Source organism: Vollenhovia emeryi, unplaced genomic scaffold, assembly GCF_000949405.1.
Source record: "Vollenhovia emeryi isolate VEMERY1.0 unplaced genomic scaffold, V.emery_V1.0 DF939120.1, whole genome shotgun sequence".
Lineage (NCBI taxonomy): Eukaryota > Metazoa > Arthropoda > Insecta > Hymenoptera > Formicidae > Vollenhovia > Vollenhovia emeryi.
Genome location: NW_011967246.1, coordinates 3880407 through 3897825, shown reverse-complemented (window position 1 = coordinate 3897825; position 17419 = coordinate 3880407). Strand labels below are relative to the sequence as shown.

Genomic DNA, 17419 nt, shown 5'->3' with positions numbered 1-17419 from the left:
AAAGGACTTAAGATATGATCGTGCATAGATCGTGTATCGCCCTATCGTGGATACCTTGACGCTGAAAGTTTTGCACGCAACTGAGCGCGTGACGCAGCTGCGCCATGTGCTCTTCAACCTCGAAGATTGCGAGGTTGTGGCGTTCCTTCTGAACGGTATGCTCCCGCCGCTCCTTCGCGAGCTCATCCTCGAGCTCTTTGATCTTGCTTTCATTTACGGTATTTATGACCTAGTGTGATAAGGGAAGCTGTTTAGTTTAGTCTTCAGGAAGGTACGAGATCGATACGACGTGTCCGCGTTTCGGGTATTTAACGCACAATTATTTTCCCAATTACAAAAAAATATAAAGCAACAGTCGACACTTTTACAGAATGTGCTTTAAAGATAATTTAATTTAATTCGAAGGATCGTACTTTTTTTTCTAATTTCAATGACAAGATTAATAGCTTAATCGAAATCGTTTATTATTATGGACAAACTTAAATTCGTTATGAAACTTTCAGTAGTATTGAAATAAAACATAAACACGCGTATATAAAATATATGTGATTTAATTATTAAAGCCTCAAAGTACCATGAATTCGTTTAAACGGAACAATTTTCCACGGGTCGGAAAGGAGATACTTTTAAACCTGCAGTAATTATGAAAGCAATTAAACCTATTAATACCCGAGAGCGGACACGTCGAAAAATAGAAAGCACAAACGGATATGCGAAGCGCAATGTGATTGTGATCGAAATGTACGAAATAAATGTTTGATCGGATGGAGAGAAAATGAAGAAAGAAGTAAATCAACAACTGTACGCGGGTGTGCCATGAAATTAAGAAAAATATTATTCAATTTTGACACTCGTGCATACAAACATACACCGCAAACAATTTAAGAGATTAATTTAAGTGATACAAATAACTTGGAAGTATAAGAAAAAGCGACCGAAGTAACACCACGCATAAACGATTAAATAAATAAATAAATAAACCACTAAACCATATTAATAAATAAATGAGTACGTCACGCCTACAACATTGTTCTTAATATCGTGTGTGCATACGAAGCGTGTGTAATTTGTGAAGCCAACGTTACTCCATTACGCAACAGCAAAGCGTGACTAAGTCAACCACTGTTAATTCAGATATCTGCAGAAAAATTTAAATCGCGAGAGACGAAACCGCTCGTATAAAGTGTGGTGACAATTTGTACAATTTCAAATTCAAGGGCGCTCGAGACGTGCAATTGTCGCGCGCGATTCTGTCTTTCAGATTGGCACGCGATCAGCGACGTCCAGGACGTCGTTACAGTGCACCAATTTAGTTTTGTTAGTATGACCGCAAAGTTAGTCAGCGACAGCGTTTCTTAATGTTTTATTTTTTTTTCTATCGCGCGTTCCACGTCAGTCGAATCTCGGATAGAACTGCGACGAAATGCAAAACGACATGGCTAGAGTGATGATTAGGCAAGCGGTGCCGAAATACTGCGTCAATCCTTCCACGGGCCTGAACCATCGGATACTCACGCTTTGCTCAGTTCTCTCTTTCTGAAAAGAAATGATAAGTTTGCCGAATTAACAGAAAAACTGAATGCGCTCTCCTCGCCTCCCTAAACCATACCAGATCTCTCTTTTTGCCTTTCGTTGAAACTCGCTTTCCGAATTGACATTTCTATCCCTGCCATTTTGTTGTCGGTATAAATCGCAAATTGATATACCACCCGAAATAATCCGTTGTAACGAAACAATTTTGCGATAGGATATGCTAAAAGTTGTTAGGCTAATTCTCGAGCTTCTTGTTGACGTAGCTAAGCACGTGTCGTAAGCACGTGTATATCACCCGCCACCGTTGTCCCGCGTGCGTACCGAATTGCGTATTTTATGACGAAAGCGTGTACAATGTTTGTTTCGAATAGTAACGGCTACCACCTAAGGTACCTCCCAGTATGATATATTTAGGATAAGAAATTAAATTCATAAGGCTCTGACGTGAAATCACGAATACTAAGTAATTAAAGGATATAAGAGCCAAGACAGGATGTTAGTGTCTAAATGATTTTAATTTGTAAATGTATTGCGAAAAATTTACCTCAGCCAGGCTTGAACCTGGACCTACATGCCTCGGCGGTCGAATTGGTGAGACGCCCGCGTAGACAGCGGGAGATCCACACAGTTGGAAAATTTGTGTTTTCTTGTTAAAAAAAATGCTGTCAAAATTTTTGTGTTAAATGTTTAACACCTTCGTGGGTTAATTTAACATATTGCTCTTGTGTTAATTGACCTCAAATGTAAAATTATTAAAATACTGAAAAGAAATGTTAAAACAACACAATGTGTACTTATTTTTTAATCTGACACAATACGTATGTTCTATTTTATTAGTGACAAAATTTATCTGTTCAAATTTACAGAATAAAATGTTGATTTGTGCAGGTTCAAACACTGGCAGAGGTAAATGTTTCGCAATAAATTAAAAATTAAAATCATTCAGACAACAGCCTGTCTCGGCTCTCATATCCTTTATTACTTCGTATTCGATATTTATTAGGACAGAAGTACATATTTTCAACGAATCGGGGTAACACAATAAAAATTCAAACGTTACTCGTCCTTATCAAGCGTCTAAAATGTCGCATGAAATTTCCCCTCGCGTCGGCTCTACATGAAAACAGAATGTCATTGCGATAATAAATCTTGCATCAATTTATTAATATGAAAATATACGAAATACGTACGAAATAATGAATGCATATGCGTGGGTGAGTATACTTACTAGGAGCTCCTAAAATGCGCTCTTTTTTTATTTATTTTTTTGTACTCTGCGTTTATTATGTCCGAGATAAATGATTATATGCTCGTGTGAAACTGATATGCTAACGACAGACGCGCGTACCTGTATGTCGTCTTTATTCACGGATTCCTCTTCGAAACGGAACAGCAGGTCCTCGCACTTCCGTTTCTCCTCCTCCAGCTGCATCGCCAACGCGCTCTTCTCGTCGAGGAGCTTGGCGACGGTGACTTCCGCCTCGCTGACCGTCTGCTGCATCTGCTCGCAATACTGAACATTATCCAATAGTAAAAATGCCGAGGGGGAGGGAAGGCGACTGGGACAGAGGGATTTCGAAACCGGGACGAAATTTCAGAACGCAAAGAACCGACGTCGGTTCAGCTTGTCAAATTGACGAGATACCTCAATTAACGTTACAACGCGAGCGGAGGTAAAAGTTCCGACACTCGTCCCCGTTTGAAAGTCCGCCCCCGTCCTGCGATTTGACCCTCGACGGTCTTGCGAGCGCCTACCTTCTCATACTCTTGCTTGATCGAGAGCGCCGACTGCTCCGCCTGGTCAGCTTGATTCGCCGCTTTGGTGACCCTCTCGCGTTCCAGGTCCCGCTCCTTACGCAGGAACTCGATCTCCTGCTGCTTCTCTTTCAAAACTTCCTAAAAGCACGAGCTGGGTTCAACGTCGCGCTAATCCAATGTCGCGACGACGCGAGATTTTAGCAGGGATCTCAGGAGAAGAGGCCGATGCGAAATGCAATAATAACAGCGATAATAATTTCATGTTTAATAATATCGCAATTGCGGTAAAAGATCCTATGTACAGTATACGTGGCAGAGCTATCGCAAAAGAAAAAAAAAAGGGAAACGCACGGCTAAAGCAATTTCTCTTCTCTCGATACACAATCTTTAAAAGCTGCCGAACAGACTAGGTAGAACGAAGATGCTTTTTCGTTTGCGTCATAGAAATTGTTACAGACATGCGACATCGAGCACAATTGATTCTCACGCATTAACATATCCTGGTAAGATTTTTACAAGAGCCGTGGGAGACGACACAACGGGGAGAAATAATGAAAACGATTCTCCCGCCGCGTGGGCTCTCGCAAAGTTTTTACGAGCGAAATAAATTAGCGGCCACTACGCGCCCGCTGGCTCTCCACTGGAGCTGAATATTAAAGTCCAAGAACGGGAACGAAGTGTGTCGCCGATTGAAAATCCTCCGATCGGTCGTTATTGCATTATGCAACAGCTTTGCCAAGATCGCGCGGCCGCCGGGTTTACGCGACGAGGTTTCAAATCGACGCGAGGCGTACCGCGTTCTGGATCGAGCGCAATTAGCAATACAAATCGCCGATCGATGCCTCGAGATCGCGGCGGCGAGGTCTGATTAATCGACGATGCTGGCGCCGCGGTTTCTCTGCCAACGCGCACCGATCCGTGTATACAATTACGTCGCGAGGAATCCTCCGAGATGAATTAATCTCGCACGGGGAAGAATTGAACGATCGAGCGCAATCACGGCGACTTGTCAATTAATACGCGGACGTAGGAGAGATACTCACCTAGAAGCCGGAGGACGTTACGAGGAAGGGGAAAACGTCGGATTTTATTGACAATATATACAGAGATCGCTATGTGTTATAAGCTCCGACGGCGCGACGAGCGGTAACAATAAATTAACGGCAAATAATTAATAAATAAAATCGCAGTCGGCAGCCGTTAACGATCGCTCGCAGTCGAGTCTCGTTATTCAGCTAAACGTCTCGCTAATTATCCTAATTAACATACACTCGCGTCGCAACGCGCTCGTTAATCTACGTCTATTATCTCTACGGGGTACACGAACTAATTGGGATCGATGGGAGAGAATCGCGGGAATGGCTTATCGGCGATCGCTTCTAATTGGCGAGGATAATTAATCAGGAGCAATATCAGAGTTACGATCTCACCTGCAGTGAACTTCGAGCAGGTGTCGGCGTGCGCATGCCAGGCCTCTGGAATATCGGGGCGTAGCGGAAACACAAGAGAAAACCAACAAAATAAAGAAAACGTGCAACCTCTCAACAGCAACCTTAAGTAACAATCAATGCACCACCAGTCACAAAATCACGCGCGCTACGATACAGGTCTCGATCAACGAGTCAGTGTTAAAGGCTGCCTACGAAGCGGCAGGCAACGACCAAACTTTGCGGCGGGATTGACCCTTAAGTAACTCCGCAGACGAAGGACTCTGACCGCGAAGGATTCGACGCGAGACGAGACTCGAGGAGAAAGGAAATACTTAGACACGTCGGGACAATGAAAGAGTATAACTGGAGAAAACCAGGCGGAATTTTGAGAATTCAGTTGAAGCGTTTCATGCAAAAACGAGCTTGAAAATTGCGAGATAAAGTAGTTCTTTGCAAGGTTCGCTCCAGCCCCCTGTAATCACAACGCATAAATCATTCTCGCGTTGAACGCTTCTCACAATTCTCGCGCACGATCCCTCTCGCAAGCGCAGTCGTTTGCAGCTACACGAATAAAAAGAGCCGCTAACTCCGTCACGCCGAATCCTCCGTAAACCCGTTTGAAGGTAACGTCTGCGCCACCGGCTGGCTGCACGAAGGATCATGATCGAGTTCAACTTCGACTTCAAAGAGGAAGAACTTAAGGGTCAATTGCTCAGCTAACGACAAAACAACAAGAACAACAACAATACTACACGGCTATGACTAATAATAAGTAAGGGGCCAACAACTTTGGCGGCGAGCTGCAGGATAGCTGCGCGTCCTCTCGCCCCCTCATTCCGGCATGGTGAACCTTACCCTCGCCGTGGTGGTACCGCTCGCCGGGCTCGTCCTCGCGCTGGTGACGCTCGAGGCGAGGCTGATGAGCGATTCGCGCGAGCCGCTCTTCTTCTGGAGACCGGCGACATTGGGGCTCGGCTTGTGCACCACGCACAGGGACGGTCTCTTGCTGGACGGCGATCTGCTGACCTTGTGCACGGGCGCGAACAAGCCGTGCTTGGGCGAGCACTCGAAGTATCTGGATCAACGGGTGGGTTTAGTTTCGCGGGGAACGCGAGTCGCGAGCGCTAGGGGGAGGATGGGATCATCAATGCGAACTATGTCTCGCGGCGCATCCCGAGCGTTCCGCGCGTTATCCCGTCAAGTATTAGATCCGCGGGGACCAGCGAATTAAAAGAGGTGGCTTTGTAGATTCCGTGAAAAAATAGCAACTTTCCTCTTTCTACTTTGAGAACCTATCAGACAATATAAATCGATACTGACGCTTAATTGTTAATTTCAAAGATTTTTCTGGACCCTTTGGATTATTCCGGCAGAAGTTAAATTCATTAATAATACCGTTCAACGAAGCGCTAAATAAACTCTGCGAAACGGGAAAGGGGAACTTTTAGCAAGTAACACACGATGTAATTAAACGGAGTAATACGCTCTCAATGTAAACGACGCAACAGTTTTTCTCTTGCGGGAACGTTTGAAAGCCTCAGGATTATTTTAGACCGCGGTCCACTCGACGCCTCGAGGCGCCTTCTCCTTCATTCTTTATCGAAAGAGAGAAGAAAAAAATGCTTCGATCCGCAGCATCGAGTGGACCCGCAGCCTTGAACGATTGACGAGGCGGACTTGATACCCTTTCGTTCTCTTTGCTCTGCGCCAAGGTGCTACCGAGGTTCAACGAGGAAGATGCACACCTTTTGTCATTGACGGACCCGTCATTCTTGCCGACCGGGTCGTCCAGCTCCACGCCGCACCACTCGCCCGCGGCGAATTCCGTGGTACCCTGATATCTGAGCACGCCGGTTTTGCTGCCCTGGCTCGACGACACTATCACCCGGTCACCTATCCTCAGCTCGCCCCTCTGAGTCGTGGACGACAGGCTTGTCGTCGATGCATCTGCATTCACAGTTTTCACAGCGAATCGCGATCATTATTACGTAACCACTCGCGCCGGTTAAGGAACCAGGAGAGCAAAGTTTCGGTCTACCCCAATTAAAATTGAGCCGTCTCCTCGTTTTCTACACGGCGAGACTAGATTTCCGTCTGTACAATAGCCAAATTATAATTCCGTCCTTCTCCTTTGCTAAACACCACTTAGAGCTGAACCCACGTACAATTGGTGTTTCTACAAGTACATGTTTCCCCCTCCCCCCCGTTTATATATCTTTATTGTACCTCCTGTTTTTCTTTATTATAAATTTATCGGTCGAGTCCTATGACTTTCTACGGTATAAATAAGCTGAAGTATTTCCTTTTATTGTACACACAGAGGAAAATCAGTTACTTCTCTATTCTACAAGACGAGAATGAACAATTTCCTACGGGTGTGTCGATCGATCTGTCCAGTGTATTTTCAATCGATAAACTTATTGCTGTCGAAATTAAATAGCTCCTTTACTCTGTCTTCAAAAAAAAAAGAAAATTAAATTACTCCGTCACGTTTATAAATACAAATATCTGCAAACGTGTTTCTATCGATAAGCGCGTTATTCGCGAAATTAAATTATTACAAACAATAAATTAAATATCTTAAACTACGAGACGCTGCATGCTGGCGAAACTAAATTATTTCCGTGCTACGTGCCGAACGAAAAGCTAAATTAATTTCTTTTTTTACATCGATTCGTGTTTACTTTCCACAGTAGAGAGCGTTCTGCAAGCACTAATCGCATTGCCGTAATTAAAGCAACGCAAACTAACTGAAAGTAACTTGTGCTCCTCAAACCTCCAAGGCCCACACAGCATAACCAGCTACGATTAACTCTTTCACCTCACCTTTTCTATTACTTCAATTTTAATTTTAATTTCAGCAAATAAGCTTTTAACGCGTATATAACAAGCGTATAACTACTCTCTCATAAGCTTAATAACTAATCTTTTTAAATATTTATCTTAGAAATTTATCTTAGAATAAATAAAATATCTAATGGAATAACATATATGATATATATTATTCCATTATTATATTTGTATATTGGGAAATCTCTCATTGCAACTTTGTATCACCATCGCGACTATTGTCCGGACAAGAATTCTCTGCTTTTGAATGTTAAACACAAATATTAATACCGCTGGACTGTATAAATCTGCGGTGGTATAATTTGTTTTAAAAAAAGCAGTACACTGCTTGCAAAAAAGATTCGATAGAACGAAATTGAAGGCTATTTTAGATCGAGAGACACTTTTCTCTCACAGCGCGAGAGAGGCGAAAGGGTTAAGGGCAAGAGACTAAATGCAATCTGTAGACGGTGTTTGGCGTGCGTTCTCTGTGTGCAGCGTTAGAAGGCGTCTACGGACGTGGCGAATATCTCTTGTAGCGATCCTTACTCAGTGACGACGACATGGATTTGTTGAGGAAGCCGCTCCTGGTGCTGTCGGGCGGCGTCAACGGCGTGATCTGATGATCGCCCAGCGGCAACCTGGTGAGTCTGGTGAGCCTCGAGAAGATCCCTCTCTTCGGCTCGCACTGGAAGTACCGGCTACCCGCCACTGAACCGTCGTTCTTCCCTGAAGTTCAAGGTTCGGGAACCTGAGGTTCACCTTCGCTCTTTCTCGCCGCCGATTTAACTCTCTTTGTCGGCCGAAAAACTTTCTTTCGTTCGCAATTAATGGGACTTGCTGTTAATCTCAGTTACAGCGGTCTGGGTTACAATTAGTCAGAAAAATTCTTTACAAACACGATGTTTTAAGTTGGAGAATCGGTTTTGGAAGTTGGGGCGATTTCTTGGCCTTTACAATTCTTACGTTCGGCTAAGATCGTCACGGTGGTCCTTACCGATGGGCTCGTCCAGGACGACTCCTGCCCAGTCTCCGGGGGCGAATTTCGTCTCGCCGATATAAGCGATCGTGCCCGGTTTCGTGCCGCCGACCCATACTCGATCTCCAATTTTAAAGCTGTCTGTATCCTCGGTTAGGACGACGCTGGTATCTACGCGGGACCGAAGAGGATTCTCTTTGAAACATCGACCGTTGACAACGCTAAGTTTCGAAAATGTGACTTTAAAGTCCCAGAGACAGTTGAGCGACAAACAAATCGCTATAGGCGGGACGCGCGTTTAAGAAAGTTGACGGTTCAGTTGTGCCACGATCACTTGCGATCTCGATTTTCACTCTTTAAGAAATTTCTAAAATCGGTCCTTTCCGTAACCAAAAGGATTTAAAGTAACTTTAATCTAAAGTATGTTTCGAATAATCCGCGATTGAACGATGAGATTCTTCTTTAAGAGAATTTTGGTTTCAGCTTCAGTTGCAGACTAAAAAGCCAATATTTTACCATCGTTAAAAGAAAGAGATGTACCGAATAACAGTACACTGCTTCTTCAAAATATTTTACAAGAACCGTCTACTCCAATTTGGTTGAAGATTCAAAGAATATTCAGTAACTCCCTGGGACATTCCACAACCTTAATGTCACATTAGAATACGGATTTTATTCATTATTACTACGTGTTTTCATATTACTGTGCAATACTACGCATGCATATAAAATATGTATAAAGTACTACAAATGTTCTAAACGCAAAGCAAAAGCGCCGTTAACACGAACAGACGGATACAAACGCGTCGACTATTACAATAACATTTACAAAACCTACAGCTATGCCCGTAACAGTTCACACATATCCCTGGATATCGCAAAAACAATCTAATTTAAAACGATCTAATTAAAACTTCGTACTTATTTCATAAAGTTTTGGTATACACGTATGTGTTTAAAAGTGTTCCATTAACGAAAATCTAATTGTAAGACGTTCCAAATGTTGAACAGGCATCGAATATCGACTAATAGATCTAATTTCAAGTTTTATTAGCTTTACGAACCTAAACTAATTGTCTATTATGAAAAAATCACCCGCTGTTTCTTGCGGACAGCTTCAAGAATTGCGTTCTTGGAGTATGAAGAAAAACTTGATTGTATGCGGCTTACCTGACCCTCTTCGCAAGCTAGCCTCGTTTATTTGACGGCCGTGCGACTCCCAGAGAGGCTCCATCTGATCTGCCGTTGTCATGCAAAATAACGCAAATCATAGCAAAAAAAAAAAAGGACGGGAAAAAGGGACAAAACGGAGCGTATCTCGGCGCGAAAAATATCCCTCTCTGCCGAGAGTTCATTAAAACTTCGTCCAATCAATGTTGATTGGCAACCGCGCTAATGATAATCCGCGACAATTTACTACAATTACACTATAATAGCGAAATAACATTAGTCTACGTGCAAGCTAATAAATTTCAACGGTAACTGGATAACAAAGCTATTAACTAAATACAAATTAATCGCGCAAACGGGTGTATGTAACTAATGTTAAATGTAATATATTTATATAAAATTATAAACAGTTAAGTGTAATATATTTATATAAAATTATAAACAGTGGAGATATTCAATATATTTTAAATCCCCAATACTTATAATTTTAATTTAATACTTGTATCTTATGTACTTTTTCATTTTGTTTCACATGCTCTGTATTTCCCAATTTGCATGCCGATAATAATTTTGAATGAAGACACGTAATGACATCGGTGCGAGGTTGCAAAGTTGATTATACAACGCGCTAAGTTAATTACTAATTATTATGAAGCGACGTTAAAAGGGGGACGACGAGAGGTTATTCGGCGCGAATACGGATCGGGGCTTGGTCCTGTAATTGCCCTTGCGATAATCGGCATCGGAAGTTGATCACAATCGACTCAAGACAGAGAGTTATGTAAACGAATCATTAATGACGAGTCTGGGTGTGTCCAGATGACGCCGATAAGATCGGACGATTTCTAGCGCAGTCATGCAGTCATGCGAGATACTTTTTGAATGGCCGTGTTACATTTTAATAAACTAGCGAAAAGCATCTTTCCGCCTCAATATTCGTAATAAATTTATCTTTGCTTCTATTCCAGCTGCATCCCAGCTATTTCATATTATATAACGACCAACACTCGTATTTTAAATATCAACGTATTCTCAATGCTTGTGTAATCTTCAAAAATTCATCGCGAATTTAGGTGTCCTTCTCGCTTTCGAGATATCTACAGTTTCTGGTTATGCGACATCTTTTTTGAATGGCGCACGATCGTTTAAATCGTGTTTTATTTTAATGAACTATAGCGAATGAAGAACACGCTTTCCGCCTCGATATTCGTAATAAATTAACCCTTGCTTCTGCATCCCAGCTGTTTCATATTACATAACGAATAATTCGTACTTTTAATAAGTGTCAAAATATGCTAAATGCCTATAACTTTCACAAAATTCACCGTGAATTCCTCCTGCCGCTTCCGCGACGTCTACAGTTTCCGGTTTCCTCGCGTAGAAAATCCCGCGGCGACATTGCGAGGCTCATCGCTCACCGTCGCCGATGTTCCCGTGAAAAAACTCCGCAAAAGGAGTCGCCGGTACGTCCGGGTATCGCGGCGCGATTCGCGATTTAATTAATTACTTATGGAAAAGCGCGTGGGCGCGCGTGCCTTGTCGTAGTAGGTCGGTCGCGTGGGTCGGAGCCTCTGTTCGACGAGATGAAATCGCGATTACGCGGCCGCAACCGCCGAGGTATCTCCTCCTCCTCCTCCTCCTCCGCCGCCGTCGCCGCCGCCGCCGCCGCAGCCGCCGCCGCGGCCGAGAGAGGCGTAATGTATCCCGGCGATTTTATCACCATGCAATCTGCATTTAATGCGCCTTTTTTAACGCGCACGTTTGCTCTCAATGACGCGCGGTTACGGCCGATCGCACGGTGCGCCGATCTCATCGAAGCGTCAGAATGAAAATGCGCAGCTGAACGGCTACAATCTTCATTTTAATCTCATTGACAATGTTGTTAAAGTTCTTTCATAAAATCGACACCACTCGAGTGATCTAAGAAACAACGAAGAAGGTGAAACGAGAGGAGGCGAGTCTCTTGAGCCGCGATAAAAATTTCAAGGGGAAAGTTTAAAATTGGCAAAAGACGTGTTTTCGGTGTCAAAGTTCGATCCTCTCGTCCCGGGACGTCCAGGAAACGCGTAATAATTTATTCGAGGGGTAAACCGCTGAGGGCATTGTGGTGTGGCACAAATTTGCTGCATTACTGGGCATTGCTAGGTATTTTTTGGGCATTAGTTTGGGCATATTAGGCCTTGCTGGGACATTATAAAGATAAAATAAGATAAAACAAGATAAAATAACGACATATGATTAAGGCCAAGTGTTAACAAGCTTTTCGTTTAACAAGGCATTAAAGTTATTTTACTGAAGATTATATGATTACATTTGGACTCTAGGATTGCGTACGCGTTAAGATAAAATAAGATAATAAGCTAAAGTAATGCCCGCTGGGCATTAGTGGGCATTGGTGTACAAGATTTTGGCCAGCGCGGTTTCCCCCTCGAATTTATCATATGCGAAATCTCGCGCGATGACGGTACGCGATTATTAGAGCCATACGCGATGATTCTCAATGACAGAATACACTGTACCTTTTAATTCGAGCGTGTTGGCCGTGATTAATGTACCGATAATGTACGTGATCTGACGTAGTCGTGGCGCCACGATTCGTCAGCGGGTGTCGAATTATGCATCTCGCATGATTAAATTACTCTTACATGAATTATTCCTCTATGTCGTAAAACGTTATCTATTACGCGTAACAATACTGCAATAATGTAAATCCCACTTTATCCTTTTCCCTTTGAAAAGTAATGCAATAAATCTTAAACTCATTTAATCGCAATTATAGATTTCGAGCTGACATTTATTTTCTCGAAATTCCGTAGAAACTGCTCGCAAAACTTAGCGTCGAAAGCAGCGCGGACATCCTAGTCGAAAACTTCGAATTTTATGAAAAAAAACATGACGTACTTTAAGAGAATCGACGCGACATTCTAGCCGAATTTTCCACGGATTCGCCGGGTATTATCCGATTATTTTAGCTCATCGATCATCCCACGTTCCCCTAGGGTTAATAGTGTCAAGTACCCCGATCACTCGATACGACACGGCTGTAAGAACGGCTATAGGAACTGCCATTGGATATACGGGCACTTTGATCCCTCATGCGTGGATATCCACGTACGTAAACAAGTTTAATAGCTGTTGAGAGGAAACGTTAGCTCTTACATGTAATTCGTCCCGCGCGTTATAACAAGACGTTGTAATTATGACGTGGCGAACGTGATGAAACGGTTGTAAGCTATGTGGAAATTAGAGATATCTTTGTTTGCTCAATTGCGAAATCGCTGTGCAAGGAAGCTGAAAAATTGAGAACAAAAAAAATATATATAATGTATAAGTATAAATCAAATACGTATAAAAGTGTATAATTATCTTGTTCTCTACACTGTAAAAAAAGGTATGTAGCGATTACACTGTTAATAACGGAAATATATAAATGTATATGCTTTTACCAAAAAAAATTTTACTCTTTGTGTAAATGATAAAAAGTTACAAAAAATTGTAAGATTTACACAATCAAAAGCAAGTAGTTTACTTATCATGTAAGATAATAATTTTACTTACAAGGAGTAAATTTACTGATGTATGTAAACCTTTAATACATGTACACCTTTAATACATGGTCCCAACATTATCCACTGTAACAATTGTAATTTTATATGTAATTTTTTACAGTGTATTGTGTATTCTTTTGTTCTCGATTTTTCAACTGCAAGCTCGATATGTAAAATATACAATTATATTTATACATAGAGGCAAGTTCCCTATTATGCGATAGGCTTCTAACGCGAGATAGGTTTTCAACGTCCAGGTTCAATCGCAAATCTTCATTCGCGACGATTACTCGATCTAAACAGATCTCACTTCAAGAGCAACAAATTCATGGTAGAACCAATAGACGACGGTTGTTAATTAAACAGAAACCCTGCCATCTCACATTAGAAACTTGCCTCATAACAGGGGACTTTCCTCTAGGTATAATTGTGTATTTTATACATTCGCAGGGGCAGAGCGGGCGAAACGAGTCGCAGCCGATCGCGTTACGGCCGCGTGCTACCATTTTCGTAGACACGGCACACGTGTGCCCACGGTTTTCATATTTACCGAAGACATAATAAGCGGCTTTCGTCAGACCACGGAATTCGAATGGATGGCCTTAAAACCGGCTTCAACGGCGCCCCGTGCAAACGGCAAGAGCAGCTCCGAAACGAGTGTAGCCCCGCGCGGCTACGCTCATAAACCATTTATCTCTCCATATTTAGCCGATGGTGTCACGGTTACCGCAGAACACCATGCCGGCGACGATTGCGTCAGAGCGAGGCGCCGCACGACAGAAATCCTTTGCCTTTCCGTCGCCTTAACGCGGTTAATCGAGTCCTTGCTCGAAAGGAAAAGACTAATCGCGGGAATAGAACGCGAGCGATCGGAAGATCGGCAAGGCTGCCGGCAAACCCGTACGACAAAGTATTCAACAATTACATGTCTTTGAGCCGCAGTCGATTACAAGAGAATATACCGGCGTCCCTTTGTTTTCGACATCGTTAACATTGCACCAGACAAATCTCGTTATAATTGCGTCTAGAATTTATATCCTTTTTACGAATTATTCGAGAAACACTACCACAGCTGGCATTACAATCCGTTTCAATTGGCCAAACAGATTTCCTCTGTCAATTTGCACCTCGCGTTAATCTGGCGAATTTTAGAAAACTGGGCGCTCAAGTGTAATTTTGATTTTCGAAAAACATTCGCGGCGCGAGAGACGTTCCTCCGAATTCGATTTAGAATTACGAGTACGCGAGGGGAATTTTCTCTTAAAATTTACCCTGGAAATCGTGTAATCGTGGCATTTTCAAAAACTTTACGAGAGTTTTCTGAAATTTTACCGTACATTTTACTAGTAAATTTTCTATGGAATTAATTATTATAATTAATTAATTGTTGCAATTACTATCAAGCGTACGAAGAATATTTCATTCAATATATTATAGCAGTAATATCTAAAAAAATTAAGGCATTCTTAATCACTTTAGTTCCTTTCATTTTTTACTAGTAAAATGTACGGTAAAATTTCAGAAAACTCTCGTAAAATTTTTCGAAATGCCGTGTTGTCCCACACAGTTGAAAAATTGTGTTAAATTTAACAGATATCACATGTCCCAAACGGTCCACACAAATTTTTGTGTTAGTTTAACATAATATGGATATGTCAAATGATCACACTAGTACTCTGTTAATATTTTAACACAAAATAAATGCAAATCTCAAAATAATTTGAAATAAATTTTGTGCAAAATTAACCTAGTTTTAATGACAGAATGAATTTTAAACAACGTAAATTTACATTTTACAGATGCAATAAGTCAAATGACATAAATGTGCTAAACATTTAACACAAAAATTTTAACCGGCATTTTTTGTCAAGAAAACACAAATTTTCCAACTGCGCACGATTGCACGATTTCCAGGGTAAATTTTAAGAGAACATTCTCTCCGCGTAGAATTATTATTTAAATTCTACTGTTCTTTCCTCGCGATAACGCGCGAAACGAAGAACGAAGGCCGTGAATCTTCCGATTGAATTGCAAAACTCGAGACCGATCGACCGATCCGCCGCGAGAGTCAAAGCGGGACGGAAAAGGGCGCAGGGAAGAGAGGGGGGGGGGGGAAGGAGAAGAACCCGGGGAGACAGGTCGAAACGCGGGATGAAAAGTCGCGGGCGCCGAGATAAACACCAGCGGCTTGCATAATCGCAATGCGTCAGCCGACGCGCCGTGCGATTGTGCGGCGAAGGCAATTCAATGGCGTTGTACCAATAAGGCAAGATACGTGCCCTGGATGCGACCAGAGGCGATCGCGAAAACGCACCTCGCCCGTTATGCATCGCCGGGAGGCGCGCCGAGATCTGCGCGGCAGAAAAATGAAGCGATATAAAATCTGTCCGCCTGTGATCCCGCGTATTCAGACTGCGACTTATACGACGGCAAAAACCGAGAGAAAGAAAAGGGCTGGGGAAGCAACCTAAAGAAAAGTCTGACCCGCTTTAAAAGAGGAAATAGTGGAGAAAATTCATCTCGCGAAGAGTTCAGCTTCTAGGGAAAAGAGGGAAGCGAGGGAAGGCTACAGATCAATGTGTGGAGAAAATGTATACACGGGGAAAAAAATGGCGTTGTATCGACGAGATCAGTGCAATTGAAATAAAATCGTTGAAACAACACGTCAGTATTAATAAGTGAAAAACATCAGATTGTTGGCTCAATAATCTGGATATTTAGTTCAATGCTTAAAATTTAAATCCATAGCAAACACAATTGAGTGAATAATTTATGTATGTGGCAGCCCGTGACATTAACGTTTAATTCAAGCAACTTCATTTTGCTTAATACAACAGCATTTTTTTGCCGTGTAGTTGAAAAAAGGACGAATTTATAGCGCGAGGAAAAATCGTATGATTGAATGAGATTGTTACGTGAAATTCATAGCGTAAGAAGAGCAATGAGTGGTAAATTTTCCACGGAATTAATTATAATTAATTGTTGTAATTATCGTAAGCGTACGAAGAATATTTCATTCAATCTATTATAGCAGTAATATCTAAAAATATTAAGGCACTTTTGATCACTTCAGTTCCTTTCATTCTTCCAAGTGCGACTCATTTAAAAACATCCCGAACGTTAAAAATATGGATCACTTTCAATCGTGACAAGTCAAGCTGATCTGTGTTCGCGAAATGGGAAACAGCGTCAGATAAGAGGCTTCTTGTCATGGGACAAGCTCCTAATATGAGATAGCGGAGTTTCTGCTAAACCAACAGGCATCGTCTGATTCCGTCATGAATTTATTGCCCTCGGGATGAAATCAGCTTGGTGGAAAATTCACTGTTAAGGGCCAGTTTCACAAACGTCGGTCAACTGCTAACCTCAGGTTAATCCTCTGTCTCTTCTTAGCGAACAAGATAGAAAAAAAGATAGGGAGTTGACTAAACTCTGGTTAAACAGTTAACCGACATTTGTGAAATTGGCCAGAAATCGTGCAATCGTCGCGAAAGAAGATCTGCGATTGAATTTGGACGTTGAACACCTGCCGTCTCATATTAGAAGCCTGTCTCGCAATATGACATTTTCCTCCAAGTGTATAAATCACAGCGATGAAACTGACACTCGATACTAATACGGAGCTACGAAATGTAACGGAACATGCGATAATTACCGCCTATTATAATAAATTAAACAAAATCAAAGCGACCGATTGCCGATCAGTCTCCAACGTTCGACGATCAGTTTGATTCACCACAACTTACTCTCCCGGCGAACGCTGCACAAAGTAGGGAGAAAGACCTCGCTTTCTGTTCCCCTTTCAAGGAGGGAACAGAAAAAAGTGTAATAAGCACTACTCGCGCGACTCACCATAAAAATTTTCCCGTGGAAAATATTTACCAGTTTCTCTCCGTCTTTCCCGCGCGAGGGATGCGTCGTCGCGAATGGCCGGAGAACGACTCGCGGACTCGCCAGAGCGCTCGCGCGTTCACGCTCGCTCGCGATCGGCCCGTGGGCGTGTGCACGGGGGTTCCCGGCGTGCGTGGCACAAGCGTGGACGAATTAACGCGACGCTCGCGGCACGCGCCCGAGACGTAACGACATTCACAGACTACGTTTCCACCGAGGGTCAGAGTCGGGCTAGAGTCGGGTCAGAATCGGGTTGGGGTGAGCGTTTTTGCGGTGGAAAC

General features: G+C 42.6%; 1 protein-coding gene across 8 annotated transcripts in view; it reads right to left on the bottom strand.

The window, feature by feature from the left end:
- The window catches only part of LOC105570665 (CAP-Gly domain-containing linker protein 1), a 27398-nt gene that overhangs the window by 4769 nt on the left and 5210 nt on the right, over positions 1 to 17419 (bottom strand). The window contains exons 1-11 of one of the 8 annotated variants that reach the window (XM_012028067.1): positions 17100 to 17279; positions 9700 to 9768; positions 8548 to 8700; positions 8100 to 8279; positions 6467 to 6668; positions 5577 to 5796; positions 4722 to 4766; positions 3289 to 3429; positions 2882 to 3046; positions 1516 to 1536; positions 55 to 229 (exon numbers count right to left, since the gene is read on the bottom strand). In XM_012028067.1, coding sequence (XP_011883457.1) covers positions 55 to 229; positions 1516 to 1536; positions 2882 to 3046; positions 3289 to 3429; positions 4722 to 4766; positions 5577 to 5796; positions 6467 to 6668; positions 8100 to 8279; positions 8548 to 8700; positions 9700 to 9763 — 1366 coding nt within the window. In that variant the 5' untranslated portion in view covers positions 9764 to 9768; positions 17100 to 17279. Of the gene's footprint in view, positions 1 to 54; positions 230 to 1515; positions 1537 to 2881; positions 3047 to 3288; positions 3430 to 4721; positions 4767 to 5576; positions 5797 to 6466; positions 6669 to 8099; positions 8280 to 8547; positions 8701 to 9699; positions 9769 to 11024; positions 11277 to 17099; positions 17280 to 17419 lie in introns of those variants that run through there. The other 7 variants (XM_012028068.1, XM_012028069.1, XM_012028062.1 and 4 more) reach the window with 7 other exon arrangements.